The sequence below is a fragment of the Ochotona curzoniae genome, unplaced genomic scaffold (genome assembly GCF_017591425.1).
Source record: "Ochotona curzoniae isolate NIBS_2020 unplaced genomic scaffold, NIBS_Ocur_1.0 contig_1274, whole genome shotgun sequence".
Classification (NCBI taxonomy): Eukaryota; Metazoa; Chordata; class Mammalia; order Lagomorpha; family Ochotonidae; genus Ochotona; species Ochotona curzoniae.
In genome coordinates, this window is record NW_024465023.1 from 1,507,635 (window position 1) to 1,524,729 (window position 17,095).

Consider the following 17,095-nt stretch of genomic DNA (forward strand, 5'->3'; position numbering starts at 1 on the left):
AGGGGCTGCCCAACAAATTACTCCGCTGCAGTGGCATAGTTCGCCACTGTGTCCATCGAAGCAGCTAATAAGGGAGAAACGTTGGGTGGTAGTTTAGTTTAATCGGTGCACCGGGTTGGGAACAAGAGGGAAAAAGGCATGTCACCCGCGCTGATGACCAGCCGGGCCCGACCCCCGCGCCGGGCTTCACTTCCGCCAACGCCATCTCGGGGCTCCCGGGGCTGCCGAGGGCCGGGAGCAGTGGGGCTGAGCTGCGGCCGGGTGCGGGCAAAGGCGCGCCGGGGAGCAGCGGCTCGCAGGCCCGGCCGCCGCCGCGGGAGAGGCAGGCGGCCCCCGCGCCCCGCCCGGCCTCCGGGGTCCGCAGGCGCTAGGTAAGGGACGCGCTCCGCTAGCGGCGGGACGCGGACTCCGCAGCGAGCCGAGGGCGCCATCCGGGAGGGGACAAAGGCGGCGGGCCGCACGTGCACGGAGGCTCGGGGCGCCGGGCGGAGGCGGGAGGCCGCTGCGTGGAGGCCCCGGGGGTCCCGGGGAGGCCATTACCTGTGCGCGCGTCAGCGTGGGCTCCGCGGGAGCGTGGCTCCACCCCGCGGCCGCCCGGGCGCTCACCTGCCGGGCTGCGGAGGGGGCGGCCGCCAGCACCGGGCAGGGTCGCCCCGGCACGGCCCTCGCCGCCTTCCCCTGCCAGCCTTCCCCGTCTGCCTTCCCGCGGGCCCCGCTGACTCACGCTGGCGAGCTCCGGCAGCGCGGCGGCTTGGTGCGGTGCTCGAAAACAAGCGCTAAAAAGTGAGTGCTCCGGCGGTGGCCGCTCGCGTCACCCTCGGCTTGGGACGAGCAGGGCCCCAGGCCGCGCTCTGGCCGGTCTGGCTGCTCCTGCCTCCCCTCTTCACTTGCCAAAGGAACTCCGCGCTGCGACAGTCCACTCCGCCGCCGCCCCGGCTCTCCGCCGAGTGGAGATTCCCGTTCTGGCCCTTCCAAAGAGCTCACACGTCACAGAGCTTAGGAATTCGCCGCGAAGTCCTTGGAACTGCCAGAGCGCGCGCTGAAGGCGGGCTCAGGGGGTGGGGGCAGGAAGGGCCGCGGAGCTCAACAGGGTGACTTGCGTGCAGTATTTAGAGGATGGCGGGGCTGGGAAAGGACACGGGGAGAAGGCGTGGTCTTCAGATCCAGAGAACACTATCAAACCACTAAAGAAGAAAGTTACTAGCTCGAGCCAGTGGAGGGTTTGAAGTTAGCTGGAAGGTTTAGGAAAGTGGTGACAATTTTGAAACATCAGTGTGCAATACTGCAGCGACAAGTGGCACAAGTACCCTGGAAGACCTAGTGGAGTTTAGACGCCCTGTGGTGTAGTGATACCCAACTTTAAATTTTGCAAGGTATCTATAGAAACATACAGAGTAAAGCCCAGCTGGCCGGTTGAGTACACTGGAAGACTGGAAGGTGCGCCAGTGGAGGGCACTGGAGGAATATGATTATGGCAAAATACCAGGGGTCTCCTCCCAACGGACTGCACAGAAACCAGGGGGAGCTGACTGGCTGCAAGGAGAAGCCTGGCAGCGCTACAGCAGCTTGGCAGCAGAAAGGGCCATGCCAGGCTCCCCAAGTTACTCTGGCGGGAGCATGGCTGGGAAAACAAAACAAAACAAAACAAAACAAAAAAACACCCTGCTGGCTAGAGGCTAGGGAGTGGAAGGGAGGCAAACAGAGCAAGGTCTGACAATAAACACCAGATACCACATACCAAATGCAGTGACATGGCAGGGCAAGTTGTGGTGTTCTGCAACCCAGTAAGCTGACTCCAGTTTGTAACAATTCCTTATCTATTTTGTAAAGGACAAAAACAGGAGTTTGCGTGTAACAGGACAGCTCAATAGCGAAGTCCTCACATTGCAAGCAACTGGGATTCCATATGGATATTGGTTCATGTCCTGGCGGCCCCGCTTCCCACCCATCTCCCTGTTCGTGGCCTGGGAAAGCAGTTGAGGATGGCCCGAGGCCTTGGGACCCTATATCCACGTGCAAGACCTGGAAGAGGCTCCTGGCTTTGGATCAGCCCAGCTCTGGCTGTTGTGACCTCTTGCAGAGTGAACCAGCAGGTGGAGAAATTTTGTCTTTCCTCCTCTCTGTAAATCCGATCTGCCATTCCAGTAAAAGTAATAAATCTTGTTTTAAAGATTTTATTTTTATTAGAAAGGCGGATAGACAGAGGAAGAGAGACAGAGAAGAGGATCTTCCGTCTGATGGTTCACTTCCCATGTGAGCACAACTGCCGGAGCTGAGCCAGGAGCCAGGAGCTCTTCCAGGTCTCCCACGCGGGTGCAGGGTCCCAAGGCTTTGGGCCGTCCTCCACTGCTTTCCCAGGCCACAGGCAGGGAGCTGGGTGGGAACTGGAGCAGCCAGGATTAGAACCGGCGACCAAATGGGACCCCAGTGTGTGCAAGGTGAAGACTAAGCACTACACTATCGTGCTGGGCCCTGAAAATAATAAATAAAGAAATAAATAAATAAGAAAGAGAGAAAGAAAGAAAGAAAGAAAGAAAGAAAGAAAGAAAGAAAGAAAGAAAGAAAGAAAGAAAGAAAGAAAAGAACAGAAAAAAAAAAAGAACAGAAAAAAAAAGAAACCAGAGGAGTTTTAAGGATGTGATCATCGCATACTGCATACATATTTTTGTATTTTTTAAACTTTTTTTTTATTGGAAAGTCAAATCTACAGAGAGGAAGATCTTCCATCCACTGATTCACTCCTAAGTGACTGCAACAGCCAGAGCTCAGCCAATCTGAAGCCAGGAGTTTCTTCCCAGTCTCCCATGCGGGTGCAGGGTCCCAAAACTTTGGATCATCCCCCACTGCCTTCCCAGGCCACTAGCAGGGAGCTGGATGGGAAGTGGAGCTGCCGGGATTAGAGCCGGTGCCCATATGGGATCCTGGCATGTTCAAGGTGAGGACTTTAGCCGCTAGGCTACCATGCCGGACCCTGCATACATATTCTCCAGGGGGCAATCACTGTGGCTTAGCAAGTTAAGGTTCCCCCTACAGTGCCAGCGTCCTATATGGACACCAGTTTGAGTCCTGACTACTCCATGTCTGATCCAGTTCCCTGCTAGTGAGCCTAGGACAGCAGCAGAGGATTGTCTAGTGTGCGGGCCTCTGCACCTTTGTGGGAGACCCAGAAACGTGGCTCCTGGCCCAGCCCTGGCAATTGCACTTTCTTGAGGTGTCAACCTCGGCTAATAGAAGATTTATCTCTCTTTCCCTCCCTTTATTTCTCTTTCTTTCTCACTATGCCTTTAAATAAATAAAATACTTTTTTTTTAAGACTTCAGGAGCTGGCATTGTGGCGTAGCAAATTAGGCAGTCACCTGTGATGTCAGCATCCCATATGAGCACCAGCTTGAGTCCCAGAGGCAGCACTTCCAATTAGCTCTCTGACAATGGTCTTAGGAATGCAGTAAAAGCTGGGCCAAGTGGAATTCCTAGCTCCTGGCTCTGCCTGGCCCAACTCTGGCAGTTCAGTCATTTGGGGAATGAACCAACAGATGGAATATCACTCTCTCCTGTTTTCTAACTCTCAAATACATAAAATAATCTTCTTTTAAAAAGACTTCAAAAAGAAGGTATTTCCAGATGAGCCAGTTAAGGGGATGGCCACAGAAATGGGCTAGAAAGATGAGATGGGCGGAGGTGTTGGATATCAAAGATCTCTGGAGGATCCCCATCAAAGAGTGGAAGACACTGGAGTCAGCTGTGGCCAAGGAGCTTGAGGGCAGGTTGGGGGTGACCCTGAAGCTCAGTGGTGACCATGGCAAGTGAGGGTAGCAGGCTGCAGAGCAAAAGCTTTCAAAGCAAAAAGTCCACAGCCCAAATGAATGAGTGAGCAGTGGCAGGGAAGAAGGAGGAGGCAGCTTGGGATACTGACACCAAGCTCTCAGAGAAAAAGAGGCTTCACCCAGCAGAGGATCCTAGTGGCAGCCCTGGGTGGCCACTCAAAAATAATGGCAACATCTTGTGAAAGCACAGGAGGCACAGCGGGGCTTGCCAATGAAACAAAGCTTCCAAAAGGTCCAGGGGATACTGCCCTTGCGAAACACATTGGTGTTTCACTTGCTCTGTATAATGCTTCCTTCCACATTTCAGCACTTCATTTGTTTGTTACAACTGCGACAGTGAGTATGATTCCCTTTTTCAAATGCCGAATGCTGAACTCAGACATGTGAAGTCCCCTACTCAAAGGTGCCTTAGTTAACACCAATGGCCACGCCGGCAAAATAATGCAGAACATGTGCCCCACAGCCGGAATTTAACAGCAAGCTGCAGGAGAGACTGTGTCCCTCCAAAAAGTGAGGAGCCGGTGGAGGAAAGATAGCTGACATGTACATAGCAGTTACTATGATAACTGTTGGCTTACTAATGCAAAATGGAGAACGGTGAGCAAAAAACAAATATGGTACCAGAGTAAAGGTTATGTGGGAAAACGGTGTGCCTGATTGAACAAGTGTTTGTTCCCAGCCTACTGCCAGAAAGACATTGCACTGGCTTCTCAGCATGAATTTCTTTTTCCCTGAGAAAACAGAATGGCAGAGAGAAGGACAAAAAGAGAGAAACTTCCATCTGCTGGGTCACTGTCCAAATGGCTAAAGCAGCTGAAGCCAAGCCCACCCGAAGCCGGGAGCCTGGAGGCTCCTCCGGGTCTCCCACGTGGGTGCAGGTTTCAAGGTTTTGGGACATCCTCTACTGCTCTCCCAGCTCACAAGCAATATCGGGGGACACTTAAATAAGAGACTGACAGAATTATGACTCCTAATGAAGGACTATACTGTTGTAGCAACATGAGGAATATCTGTCAGGGGGTGGAAGTTTGTGGGGGTGGAAATCCCAGTCTATAGGAATATTGTACCACAAAATTCAAAAATTCAAAATAAAAATATAACAACAACAAAAAAAGCAGAGAGCTGAATCAAAAGTGGGACAACCAGATGAACCTATGCCCATATGGCACTGTAAATGGAGGTTTCATTACTACCCTACATCACCTGCCCCAAGATTATTTTTTAAGATTTATTTTATTTTTATTGCGAAGTCAGATATATAGAGAAGAGACAGAGAGGAAGATCTTCCGTCCAATGATTCATTCCCCAAATGAATGTAATGGCCAGTGCTGCGCTGATCTGAAGCCAGAAGCCAGGAGCTTCTTCCAGGTCTCCCACATGGGTACAGGGTCCCAAGGCTTTGGGCCGTCCTCGACTGCTTTCCCAGGCCACAAGCAGGGAGCTGGATGGGAAATGGAGCTGCCAGGATTAGAACCGGCGCCCATAAGGGATCCTAATTTGTTCAAGGAAAGGACTTTAGCCACTAGACCACCGCACTGGGCCCCAAGATGATTTTATTTTTAATTGGAATTAAATGGCCAGGAGCTATGAGCTTTTTTCCAGGTCTCCTGTGCAGGGTCCCAAGGCTTTGGGCCGTCCTTAACTGCTTTCCCAGGCCATAAACAGGAAGCTGGATGGGAAGTGGAGCAGCTGGGCCATGAACCAGCGACCAAATGAGATCCTGCTGCATGCAAGGCGAGGACTTTTGACACTAGGTTACTGCACCAGGCCCCAATTTTTTTTTTTTTTAATGAAAAAGAACCTCATTGTTACGTGTTCATGTTCTTTTATAATCCTTTATCATGAAGAATTTTACCATTCAGGACAGTTATAAAAACATGTGCTCCTTGGGTGAATTGGGCTATTCCTGGAGACAAAGCAAAGCAGGGCTGAGTGGCTGGGCCCCTTCTCTGCTACAGGAAGGACCAGTCTTATGTTTCGATTAGAACTGAGGAAAAGTGGAGCGTGCAAATTCAGATTATTCACTTGTACACGGTGGAGGCCGGATCTTCATCCTAAGCTTCTGAGAAAAATGTCAGGCCCTTTCCAGTTCTTCCTGAAACAAATACCCTTTTGTGGAAAGCATCAAGCACATTTAGCTTCTGAGTAGAACCTGGAAAGGTACTAGGCCTGGGAAAGCTTTTTTTTATTGGAAAGGCGGATATACAGAGAGGAGAGACAGAGAGGAAGATCTTCCGTCTGATGATCCACTCCCCAAGTGAGCACAACGGCCAATGCTATGCCAGTCCGAAGCCAGGAGCCTCTTCTGGGTCTCCCACGCAGGTGCAGGGTCCCAAAGCCTTGGGCAGTCCTCGACTGCTTTCCCAGGCCACAAGCAGGGAGCTGGATGGTAAGTGGAGCTGCCAGGACTAGAACCGGCGCCCAAATGGGATTCTGGTGTGTTGAAGGTGAGCGCTTTATCCGCTAGGCCACCACACCGGGCCCCAGCCCTATATTTTAACAAGGGAGTTCCCCAAATTCTTCTATCAGACCAGCTTCTAATTGAGGCCTCACGCACATCAATGAGTTTTTGGCTCAGCCTGACTTGACCCACCTCCAGGCCCTACATTACAGTCGGGTACTGTAGCCTTGCCAGACCAGCCCATGGCCTTTCCATATCTGTACATAGGGTGCTACAGCCTAGCTCTGTCTGACCCACTCCCAGACCCGGCTCTCATGTGGATCAGTGGGTGCTGCAACCCAAACCAGCTTGTCCCACACCCCTCTGGTTCTTTGAAATGCCAAGTCTAGCTCATCCCCAGAACCATCTCACACACATGCTGAGGGATGTTGCAGCCATCTTCAGCCAGATTTGCCCCTAATCCCAGACACTGTACTCACCAATGGGAACCACAACCCAGCAGGACGTCCCTTTAGCTCTTCAACTGGGCCCTCTGTCAGCCATAAATTCTGCACATGCAATGGTTGCTCTGACCCAACTTGGCATAACCCATCACCTTGCTTGGTCTTTGCTATCAGATGCTGCAGCCTGGTTTGGCCCAGCCCATTCCTAGTCCCGACTCTCAGTGGTGAGTGCTGTAGCTTAGCCCAGTCCAGCCTCCCCCTATCCCTGGCTTTCAATGGACACTGGCAGGTGTGATAGCCTAGCCTGTTACGGCCTGCACACCATCCTGGCTCCTGCACATGCCAGTGTGCTATGGTTAGGTCCAGCCCTGCCTGGTCTGCGCCCCCCCCCCCCACACACACACCCCTAGCCAACCCACACACCTGCTGGCAAGTGGAGCAGCTTGCTGGGCCTGACCAAAACCCAGCCCTGACACCCATGCTCACAGGGGGAGCTACAACCTACCAGAGAGTTCTGAGTTCCCCCACCAGCCTCACTCCCAGACCCAGATCTCATGCACGCCAGCAGGTGTGGGTCTTACCCAGTAGAGTCCACCCCCCGCCCCAGTATTACCCCAGTGTGTACTGGTGGATGCTCTGGCCTGGTCAGCCGCATACCCAATTCTTGGGTGGGCCTGTGGTCCTACAGCCTGAACCAGCCCAACCTGCTCCCCACCCCAGTACCATGAGTGTTGGATTGCTTCATTGTCAGGCCTAGCTCAGTCTGTCACCACTCTCAGCCTCTGAGCAAAGCAGCAGACATTGCACTCCTACAGCTATGAGCCCAGATATCCCCCACAGCTTCTGCCTCCACACCCAGTTCTCTCACGTGCTGCTTAGTGTCATTGTCCAGCCTTAAATGACTCATTCCCTGTTCTGACACTCACTGGCAGGTACTTTGACCTACCCCTGCCAGGCAGGCTTCCCAGCCCTAGCTTTCATGTGCACTGGTGGGTGGTAGTCGATGCTAACTAGCCCAGCTCAGGTGTCCCATGTGGGGAGTACATTGGTCTGACCCATGTGGGGTCCTCCAGCTTCCTTTCTCCAAACTACCCTGTCTCAGCCCCTTCGTTTACCTCCGAGTGCTGTGGCCTGGTTGGTGGCAGTCCCTCCGAAGTCACTCCTCGATGTAACATACACCCTCAGCAGTCCCCTACCCTGCACATCCCCATACATCGCAAAAGACAAAGCTGCCTGATTCCGCTCAGCTCAGCCATCCAGAGGAGCCACAGAGACTGAATGTACAGGCTGGCTGCTACTCACCCCAAGAGAGGGAGGCCGGGGAATTGCTTAAGAGTTACAGTGTCAGTTCTGTAAGATGAAAAAGAGTTTTGGAAATTGATTACACAATAATGTAAATTACTTAACATTACAAAATTCTAAGGACCCACACTGTGGCTGATATCAGGGTAAGCCTCTGCCTATGGTGCCAGCATCGCTACTGGTGCCACTTAAGAGTCCCAGCTGCTCTACTTTCCATCCACCCGAGGCCTGCTGATAGCCTAAGAAAACAGTGGAAAGCTGTTTAGGGGACCCTGTACCAACGTGGAAGAACTAGAAGCAGCTCCTGGCTCCTGGCTTAGGACCAGAGCAGCTCTGACTGAGTAAGCCATTTGGGGAGTTGACCACCAAATGAAAGAGCTCTGTCTCTGTCTCTCCTCTCACTGCAACTCTGCCTTTCCTAAACAAACAAACAAATAAATAAATCTGTTTTGAAAAAATTCTATGTATGGGGCTGATACAGTGGCACTACAAGTTGATCCTCCACCCTGTGGTACAGGCATTCCATATGGGTGCAGGTTTGAGTCCTGACTGTTTTGAATCCAATCCAGCTCTCTGCTAATGACCCAGAGAGCAGTGGAGGATGGCCCAAGGCCCTGGTCCAATGCACTCATGTGGGAGACCCGAAAGAAGCTTTTGGCTCCTGGCTTTAGATCAGCTCAGCTGTGAAAGATCTCTCAATCTTTATCTCTCCTTCTCTCTCTGTAAATTCTGCCTTTCTAACAAAAATAAATAATTCTTAAAAAAAAAAAAAACCCTACCCTTAAAATGGTTAGGATGGAGACTAGCACAATGGCTCATGTGGCAAATCCTCGCCTTGCAAGCACCAGCATCCCATATGGGTGCCAGTTCATGTCCCAGCTGCTCCATTTCCCATCCAGCTCCCTGCTTGTGGCCTGGGAAAGCAGTAGCAGATGGCCCAGAGCCTTGGGACCCTGCACCTGCTTGGGAGACCTGGAAGAGATTCCAGGCTCCTGGCTTCGGATCGGCTCAGCTCCAGCCGTTGCAGCTGCTTGAGGTGAATCAGTGGCTGGAAGATCTTCCTCTGACTCTCCTCCTCTCTATATATCTGACTGTGCATAAAAATAAATCTTTTTTAAAAAGTTTTAAAAATAAAGCAAATTAAAATCTTTTCCAATGATTAAAATGGGAAATTTTGTGTTTTACCAGAACTAGCTTTCTTAAATTCCATAATTCCTTCATTTCATCTATTAGTCTATCTAGCATCTGAATTTCCAACTCTTTTTAAAAATATCTATTGATTGATTTTTACTGGAAATTCAGAGAGACAAAGAGGAAAATCTGCCCTCTGAATCACTCCCCAGGTGCACACAATGGTCAGTGCTATGCCAATCTGAGGCCAGGAGCCAGGAAATTCTTCCAGGTCTCCCACACTCCCTTCCCAGACCACAAGCAGGGAGCTGGATGGGAAGCAGGGTGACCGGGATTAGAACCAGTGCCCATATGGGATCCCAGTGCATCCAAGGCGAGGACTTTAGCTGCTAAGCTACTGTGCAGGGTTCCCAACTCCTTTTTAAAATATTTATTCTTGTTTGAAAGGCAGAGTTAGAGAGGAGGAGAGACAGAAAGGCCCTCTCGCAGCAGTTCACTCCCTAAGTGTCCTCTGCAACAGCACATGCTAGGAGCCGAAAACCTCTTCCAGGTCTTCCAGATGGGTGCAGAGGTCCAAACACCCATCCTCTGCTGCTTTCCCAGGCCACAAACGGGAGCTGGAATGGAAGTGGAGCTGGGCTCAGAACTGTTGTCCATATGGGATGATGGCACCACAGGCAGAGGCTTAGCTTCCTACACCATGGCGCTGGCCCCCTCCAACTGTTACACTTTCATAGTAGTGATGGGATATGGAAGCTAAGCTTCTGCATGGCACACAGCATCCCTGGCTTCAGACTGACCAGTCCCAGTCCTTGCAGCTATTCAGGGAGGTAAGCTGTGGACAGTTTCTTTCTATTTCTCCTTCTCTATAAATCTGCCTTTCTAATAAAAATAAATATATCTTGCCACAAGATAATTTGTCCTGTGATTTCTCATTGCCTGCCTTCTTCTTCTACTACTACTTTTTTTTATTGGAAAGGCAGATACACAGAGAGGAGAGATAGATCTTCTGTCTGCTGGTTCACTCCCCAAGTGGCCACAACAGGTGGAGCTGAGCCGATCTGAAGCCAGGAGCCTGGAGCTTTTTCCGGGTCTCCCATATGGGTGCATTGTCCCAAGGCTTCTGGCTGTCCTAGACTGGTTTCCCAGGCCACAAGCATGGAGCTAGATGGGAAGTGGAGCCGCCAGGACATGAACTGGAGCCCATATGGGATCCCAGGCGTGCAAGGGGAAGATTTGACCACTAGGCTATCCTGTTGGACCCTCATCCTCAACATCCTTATGGCTGCAACCCAGGTGGTGGTTAACACCTCCTTAGTCCCGTGTGTTTGCTCTAGTCGGACTTTGGGCCCTGGTTTAGTTTCTCTGGGCCTCAGGAAGATGCTAAGGAAATCTGTTTCTGCCTGACACTGCAGAACCTGAAAAGCGAGAGGCAACTGCCAAGCTGCTTAGAGGAAATCGCAGCGTGAGACTGAGAAGGGCTGTGACAAAGACGCCGTCCTCAGCCCACAAACCCAGGTCACTCAGCTGCCAAGCCGGGCAGGGAGCTGCAGGGACGAGGCGGAGCCACAGCGGGAGAACCTTTCGTCCCCTTACCACAGGCACAACAATGTTGTCAAACCGACGCAGGCAGGGGCGGAGCCTTAGGCCGGATGTGACGCGCGCCCGGCGGCGGTGTCGTCACAGAGGCTGGGAGCCGCCGCGAGGGAGCGTCCCGGCCGCGCTTGGGTTTCCGGCAGTCTTCCCGGGAGACCCGCGGGGTGCGGCCGGGAGCGGGCGGCACCCACGGGGCTTTCCGGTGACCGCCACCGCCGGCGCGACGGCGGCTCCGCCGACGTGATGTTTCGAGGGTTAAGTAGCTGGCTTGGCTTGCAGCAGCCGGCGCCCAGCAGCGAGCCACCCGTGGGAGACGAGCAGCCCACGGGAGAGCTTCCGCCGCCGTCGCGGCTCGAGGAGGAGGCACCGTCCCCTCTGGCGGAGCAGCAGCGAGCGGGGGAGCCGGAGCTCCTCCACCAGGCCAAGGGCCTCGGCAGTGAGTCTCTCCCGGCCCCCGGGACCGGAGCCTAGGGGGCGGGGGTTGCGGGCGTTCCCCGGCTGTGACGCCGGCGGGGCCGGCCTCCCTGGCCTGGCGGAGGGGAGGAAGGTGTGTCCGGCGGGCTGCCCGTTCTCTGGTGCGCGGGGAGGAGCTGGGCCCGGCTGAGCGTCCGGGCAGTTGACTTCTGCCGTTGACGTTGCTGAGGAACGACGCGTCCCTCTGCGACGAGTCTGTGTACTCCTGGAACGTGGCTGCACTCGGGCGGCAACAATTGGCGTCGTGGTCGCGCAGCTTCGCCTGTACGCTCGCTCGGTCTTGCGCTGGAAGGGGAACGCGGGCGGACTTAGTTTCAAAGGGGCCTTGTTGCTCGTGGCCAGAACGCGTCGTTTCTAGAAAATTGAATGCTTCTGTCGTGCTCACCTGCTTGGCTGCCAGCTGTCTGTCCCATGCAAGTTGCAGTGTCACCTATTTTACACACAAACAGCTGGGGCTAGGCCAGCTGGTTTCCCGCAGAGGTGTCAGAACCCAACTGCTGGAGCCTACACCTGCTGCTTCTCAGGGCGCACGTTCACTGGGGCTGCGACTCCAGCCCAAGCACACAGACAGGGGATTGAAAAATCGCACGCAGCATCCTGTGTCGAACGCCCTTCCTAAGCAAGTGAAGCTCACGTCGGCACACGGACAATGTAAAGGGGATGAGGGGTACCAGTGCGGCTCGAGGGAAGCCGGGGGTAGGTGTGTATTCATGTTCCTAGAGCCTAACCCAATCAGCGTCAAGCCAATAGCACGCTTCCCCAGACTTGGCGCTTTACTGTCCATGGGAATCCTCCCGCTTGTGTTTAGTAATAGCGCCGCAGTATTTTCTAGTTTGTGATGTCAATATATCTACTTCGATGCTAATGCCCTCATCTTGCCTGCCTCACCAGATTTCCTGTGGATGTTTGCAGAGGCTGAGCTTAGATGCAAATACCAACCTACTCCCAGATGGTACATTCAGATTTTCAGAATACATGAGAGCTCTATGCTTTCTAAAATTTGTGTAATTCTGTGTTATTTATTTGTTTCTTACGAAAACATTTATGCAACCAGCATCGTGGTATAGGGGGTCAAGCCACTGCCTGTAACACCAACATTCCGTATAGGGGCCAGTTTGAGTCCTGGCTGTTCTACTCCCAATCCAGCTCCCTTTTGATGCACCTGGGAAAGCAGCAGATGGCCTAAGTGGTTTGGCCCCTGCACCCACATGGGAGACTCAGATGAAGCTCCGATGCAACCATTTAGGGAGTGAACTAGTGGAAGGAAGACCTCCTCCAGATCTCCAGGCCCAGTCTATAACTCTGCCTTTCAAATAAATCTTTTTTTTAAAAAAAAGAAATTTATTTATTTTCATTGGAAAGGCAGATTTACAGAGAGAAGGAGAAACAGAAAGAATTTCCATCCACTGGTTTACTCCCCAAATGGCCTCAGTGGCAGAGCTGAGCCAATTCAAAGCTAGGAACCAGCAGATTTTTCTGGATCTCTTGTATAGGTGCAGGGTCCCAAGGCTTTGGGCCATCTTCTACTGCTTTCCCAGGCCACAAGCAGGGAGCTGGAAGGGGAATGGAGCAACCAGGATACGAACCGGTGCCCATATGGGATCATGGCACATGCAAGGCGAGGACTTTAGTCACCAGGCTATGGCACCAGGCCCTCAAGTAAATCTTAAAAAGATTAGAGGGCAGGTGTTGCCTTGTAGCACGTAAAGCTGCTGCCTGCAACTTCAGCATCGCGTATGGGTGCTGGTTTGAGTCCCAGCTACTTAATCTGATCCAGCTCCCTACTCATGTGCCTGGAGAAGCAGTGGAGGATGCTCAAGTATTTGGGCCCCTGCACTCATGTGGGAGACGCAGATCAGCTTCAGGTCAGACCAGCCCCTGTTGTTGCAGCCATTTAGGGAGTGAACCAGTGGACGGGAGGTCTCGTACCAGTCCCACTTTTTCTCTTCAACTCTGCCTTGTTTGTTTATTTGAAAGGCAGAGCTACAAAGACAATGAAATGCAGAAAGAAATCTTCCCTCTGCTAGTTCACTCCCCAAATGGCTGTAATGGCCAGGGCTGGGCCAGGCTAGAGCCAGGAGCTTCATCTGGATTTCCCACAAGGATGCAGGGGCCCAAACAAGAGCCACCCTCTGCTGCTTTGTCAAGTATGATTGAAGTGGAGCAGCTGGGACTTGAACCAGTGTGCATACGGATGCTGGCGTCAGCTTTACACACTGGGCTGTAACACTGGCTCCTGGTTTTTTTGGGGTTTTTTTTTGTTTGTTTGTTTTTGTTTTTTTTTTTTTTTTAGATTTATTTATTTATTGGAAAGTCAGATATACAGAGAGGAGGAGAGACAGAGAAGAAGATCTTCCATCCAATGATTCACTCCCCAAGTGAGCGCAATGGCTGATGCTATGCCGATCCGAAGCCAGGAGCCTCTTCCGGGTCTCCCACACGGGTGCAGGGTCCCAAGGCTTTGGGCCGTCCTCGACTGCTTTCCCAGGCCACAGCAGGGAGCTGGATGGGAAATGGAGCTGCCAGGATTAGAACCGGCACCCATATGGGATCCCGGGCATTCAAGGCGAGGACTTTAGCCGCTGGGCCACGCCGCCAGGCCCTATTTTTTCTTTTTAATATCTATTTTTTCTTATGTTTAAATCTTTAACCAATTCAATGTGGTTTGTAGATGCAATTCTGAAAATATTACGATATGCCCTTCCACCCTCCACTTTCCCTTCCCCTTCCTCTCTCCCTCCCTCCTTCCTTCTCCCTGATTTGCTGTCTTTTTTAAACATTTATTTAATCAGGAGTCAGAGTTACAGAGCGCCATCTTCCATCTGCTGGTTTGCTCCCCAGCTGGGTTAGACCAGACCAAAGATAGGAACCAGGAGCTTCTTGGGGGTCTGCCACATGGCTCAGGGGCCCAAGGACTTGGACCATTTTCCACTGCTTTCCCAGGCACTTTAGCAGGGAGCAGAATTGGAAGTAGAGCAGCCAACACTCGAACGGGCATCCACATGGGTCCCTAGCAGGTCAGCTGGTAGCTTACTCTGCTGTACCTCAGCTCCGGCCCCTCGTCCCTGTCTTCGTCTTTTGACATCTGTTTGGAATCTTCTGGGTATGCCACTTGTCTCCACACATCTTGTGGAGTGCCTGTCTTTAAAACTAGACTCAATACTTCTTGCTTCACGTGACCTGGACCTGAAACCCAGACCCATATCTACTCCGTCACCCCAAACCAACCACTATCCTTGGCCTTGGAACTTCCTCCTGAAAGGACTGGCTCCCGGGAGGCAAGGGTTAGGGGGTTGTGCCCTGCCTTTGCACAGGCCTGTGCCCTCAGTTGGCTTCCGTGCTAGTCACCCACATTTAGTGCTTCACTGGTATCCTTTCTTTTAAAAAAGTCCAAGCCCCGCCCTGGAGATGGGCAAGTGTCAGTGAAGCCTGCAGTTTGCATCAGTGGGAGGACTACCAGAGAGGAGCTTTGGATTTTTTCTCATTTGAGTATGTTAGTATTGTAGTGGAACTATCAGATCATCTAAGAAATGTGCATTGAAGTTCCAGATGCCTCATTGGCAACGTGTATGTGTCTGCTTTGATACAGAACTAAAATGTATAATTGAGTTCTGATGGCAAACTCAGGTTTGGAATGCGAATGGTCAAGAGCTTGTATCCTATGGCTTCTGAATAATTTGAAGAAGAAACTTAGAGTCATTGTGTTTTGAGTATCTGAAAGCCGTTTGTAGAGAAGTTATTTACATTCCTTCACAGGACACAGGGCTGAGAGGCGAGGTGATAAGGGAAGTGAGCATGACTTTTGAAGTAGTGATAGCTAACAGTAGCAAGTGGCTGCCCTTCATGTCTTTGACTCCCCGTTCTTAGACATGTAGCTACCTGGATAGGTGGTTGAATTAGGCAGCATCTAAGGTCCCTTACTGCACTAAAATTCAGAGATTCTAATATTGCTTGTAATGTATCTTTGACAAAGTAGTTGTCCTCTTCATGAGAATATTCGTGTGCTAAGGCTTTAACACACTTTGCTCGTTTTCTTGTTCTAGCAGTGGGCTTTAAATTCTGCCTTGCCATTGAGTTTGACAAGTAGATGCCCTCTTGCCCTTTGAGAATCTTTTGTACTTTCCATTGTCTTTCATTTCTTTCAGTTGTGCTAGCATTTGTCACGTGCCCAGCTGACACTGGGTTGGGTGGGAGCTTGGGCTTCACACACTTAGCTTCTATTAGTTCTCCATGCCACTTGCTGCCGTAATTGTGACATTATTTGCAAAGTACAGAAAATTCAGCTATAAATTACAGACAGTGCAAGGAGAGATGTGACCTGACGGCTTCGTTGCGCCAGGTCACCAAGACTACCCTCAGATTTGATGACTGGCTAAGAGGATTTGGGACTGCAGTATTGCCACGGCGAAATGCTTGCAGAGCAGATCAGCAAAGGGAAGCCGGTGCCCAGGCTGAAACCCGGAAAACCCAGGCTCAGTGAGAGTTGTGGCAGCACAGGGCACAGAGTGACGTGCCAGGGACAGTCAGGAGTGAGTCAGCCCTCGGGGTTTTGTTAGGGCCAGTCACCCTCTGCCTGCCCTGCACAGCAGAACTGCAGACTTACAGCAGGAAGCAGGTGTCCAGCCGGACTGCCGCATGGCTCGCCGCGGCCGTTGGCACGCAGTGATCCCTGCTCCCAGTGGCAGAGCTGGTGGTGAGGCGCAGTGAGGCTCAAGGCACGGCCTCTCCTGCAGCTGCCCCCTTTCGCAGTGAGTTGGTGTCTGTGCTCATTTGCACGCAGGAGGCCAGCTGTAGTCGGGAGGGGCAAGGGTCTTGGCTCCCAGCAGCTCCCTTGTTCTGAGGAAGGGACTTCTTGCCCACGTGCCACCTTGCAAGTGTCCCCTTAGTCGCCTTGGCCAGGGCTGTCACGTGGGTTTTCCAAAGCTTCAAGGACTTTGAAAGCACTTATCTGGCAGAGATCCTGGAAGAAGCAGTGTCCTTATCTTGACTAGCGCACCTCATCAAGATGCATTCTTGAGTGCCGGCCACCTAGGCCCCCATCAGGATCAGGGTGGTTTTGGCAGGAAGGCAGGACATGGGCAACTGAGTGGGTACTCAGTAAGACCTGCTCTTGTCAGAGTGGACAAACCAGTTTTCCTCTGGGAACTCTGACCCGGTCAAATGGAGTCTCAGACTTCGCTTTTCTTGCCAGGAAGACTGGAAGGCTAAAATTACATCAAGAGTCAAATCACCACTTTATTTCTTTTTAAAAAAATTTTAAAGATTTATTTTTCATTTTTATTGTGAAAGGTATACAGAGAGGAGAGACAGAGAGCAAGATCTTCCATTGGCCGGAGCTGAGCCAATCCAAAGCCAGGAGCTAGGAGCCTCTTCCAGGTCTCCCACACGGGTGCAGGGTCCCAAGGCCTTGGGCCGTCCTCGACTGCTTTCCCGGGCCACAGGCAGGGAGCTGGAAGGGAAGCGGGGCTGCTGGGATTAGAACCGGCGCCCATATGGGATCTCAGCGAGTGCGAGTAGAGGACTTTAGCTGCTAGGCTACTGCACAGGGCCCCAAATCACCACTTTAAATGCTAGCTGAATGCCCCACCTTCCGCAAGGTGTTCCTGCCAGACAGTCACTCACCAAGGTGGCATTGGGCTTGCTTTGGTCGCCGCCTCATTTCGGACGTTTTCTTTGTGCCCAGATTCCCCAAGGGCACCTCGTGCTTATTTTCTGTGAATGCTCACTCTCACCTTTCCCCTAGGCGCTCAACAGAACACGTCTCAATTAGGTGTGGACTCAGAACTGTAACATTCACCAACCCGGTCTTTCTGACCTTCTCAGCTGGAGCGTCTCCCTTCGTGCTCTCCTGCCTCTCAGTGACTTCCGAATGCAGGCCACTCGGCTCCCAGGCGATGCTTCCACCCTCTCTGGGCAACGGCAGG

The 17,095-nt window shown here is 52.1% G+C and overlaps 2 protein-coding genes across 2 annotated transcripts in view; one reads left to right on the forward strand and one right to left on the reverse strand.

Moving 5' to 3' along the window:
- The window catches only part of CTPS2 (CTP synthase 2), a 113,486-nt gene extending 102,665 nt beyond the window's left edge, over positions 1–10,821 (reverse strand). Inside the window, exons 1-2 of the mRNA XM_040997562.1 lie at positions 10,698–10,821; positions 7,971–8,018 (exon numbers count right to left, since the gene is read on the reverse strand). The gene's annotated coding sequence lies outside the window, so the exon portion shown is untranslated. The remainder of the gene's footprint in view (positions 1–7,970; positions 8,019–10,697) is intronic.
- A 31-nt stretch (positions 10,822–10,852) lies between these two features.
- Positions 10,853–17,095, forward strand: part of SYAP1 (synapse associated protein 1) — a 34,384-nt gene continuing 28,141 nt past the window's right edge. Inside the window, exon 1 of the mRNA XM_040997575.1 lies at positions 10,853–11,133. Within this exon, the coding sequence (XP_040853509.1) occupies positions 10,941–11,133 (193 nt within the window). The 5' untranslated portion in view covers positions 10,853–10,940. The remainder of the gene's footprint in view (positions 11,134–17,095) is intronic.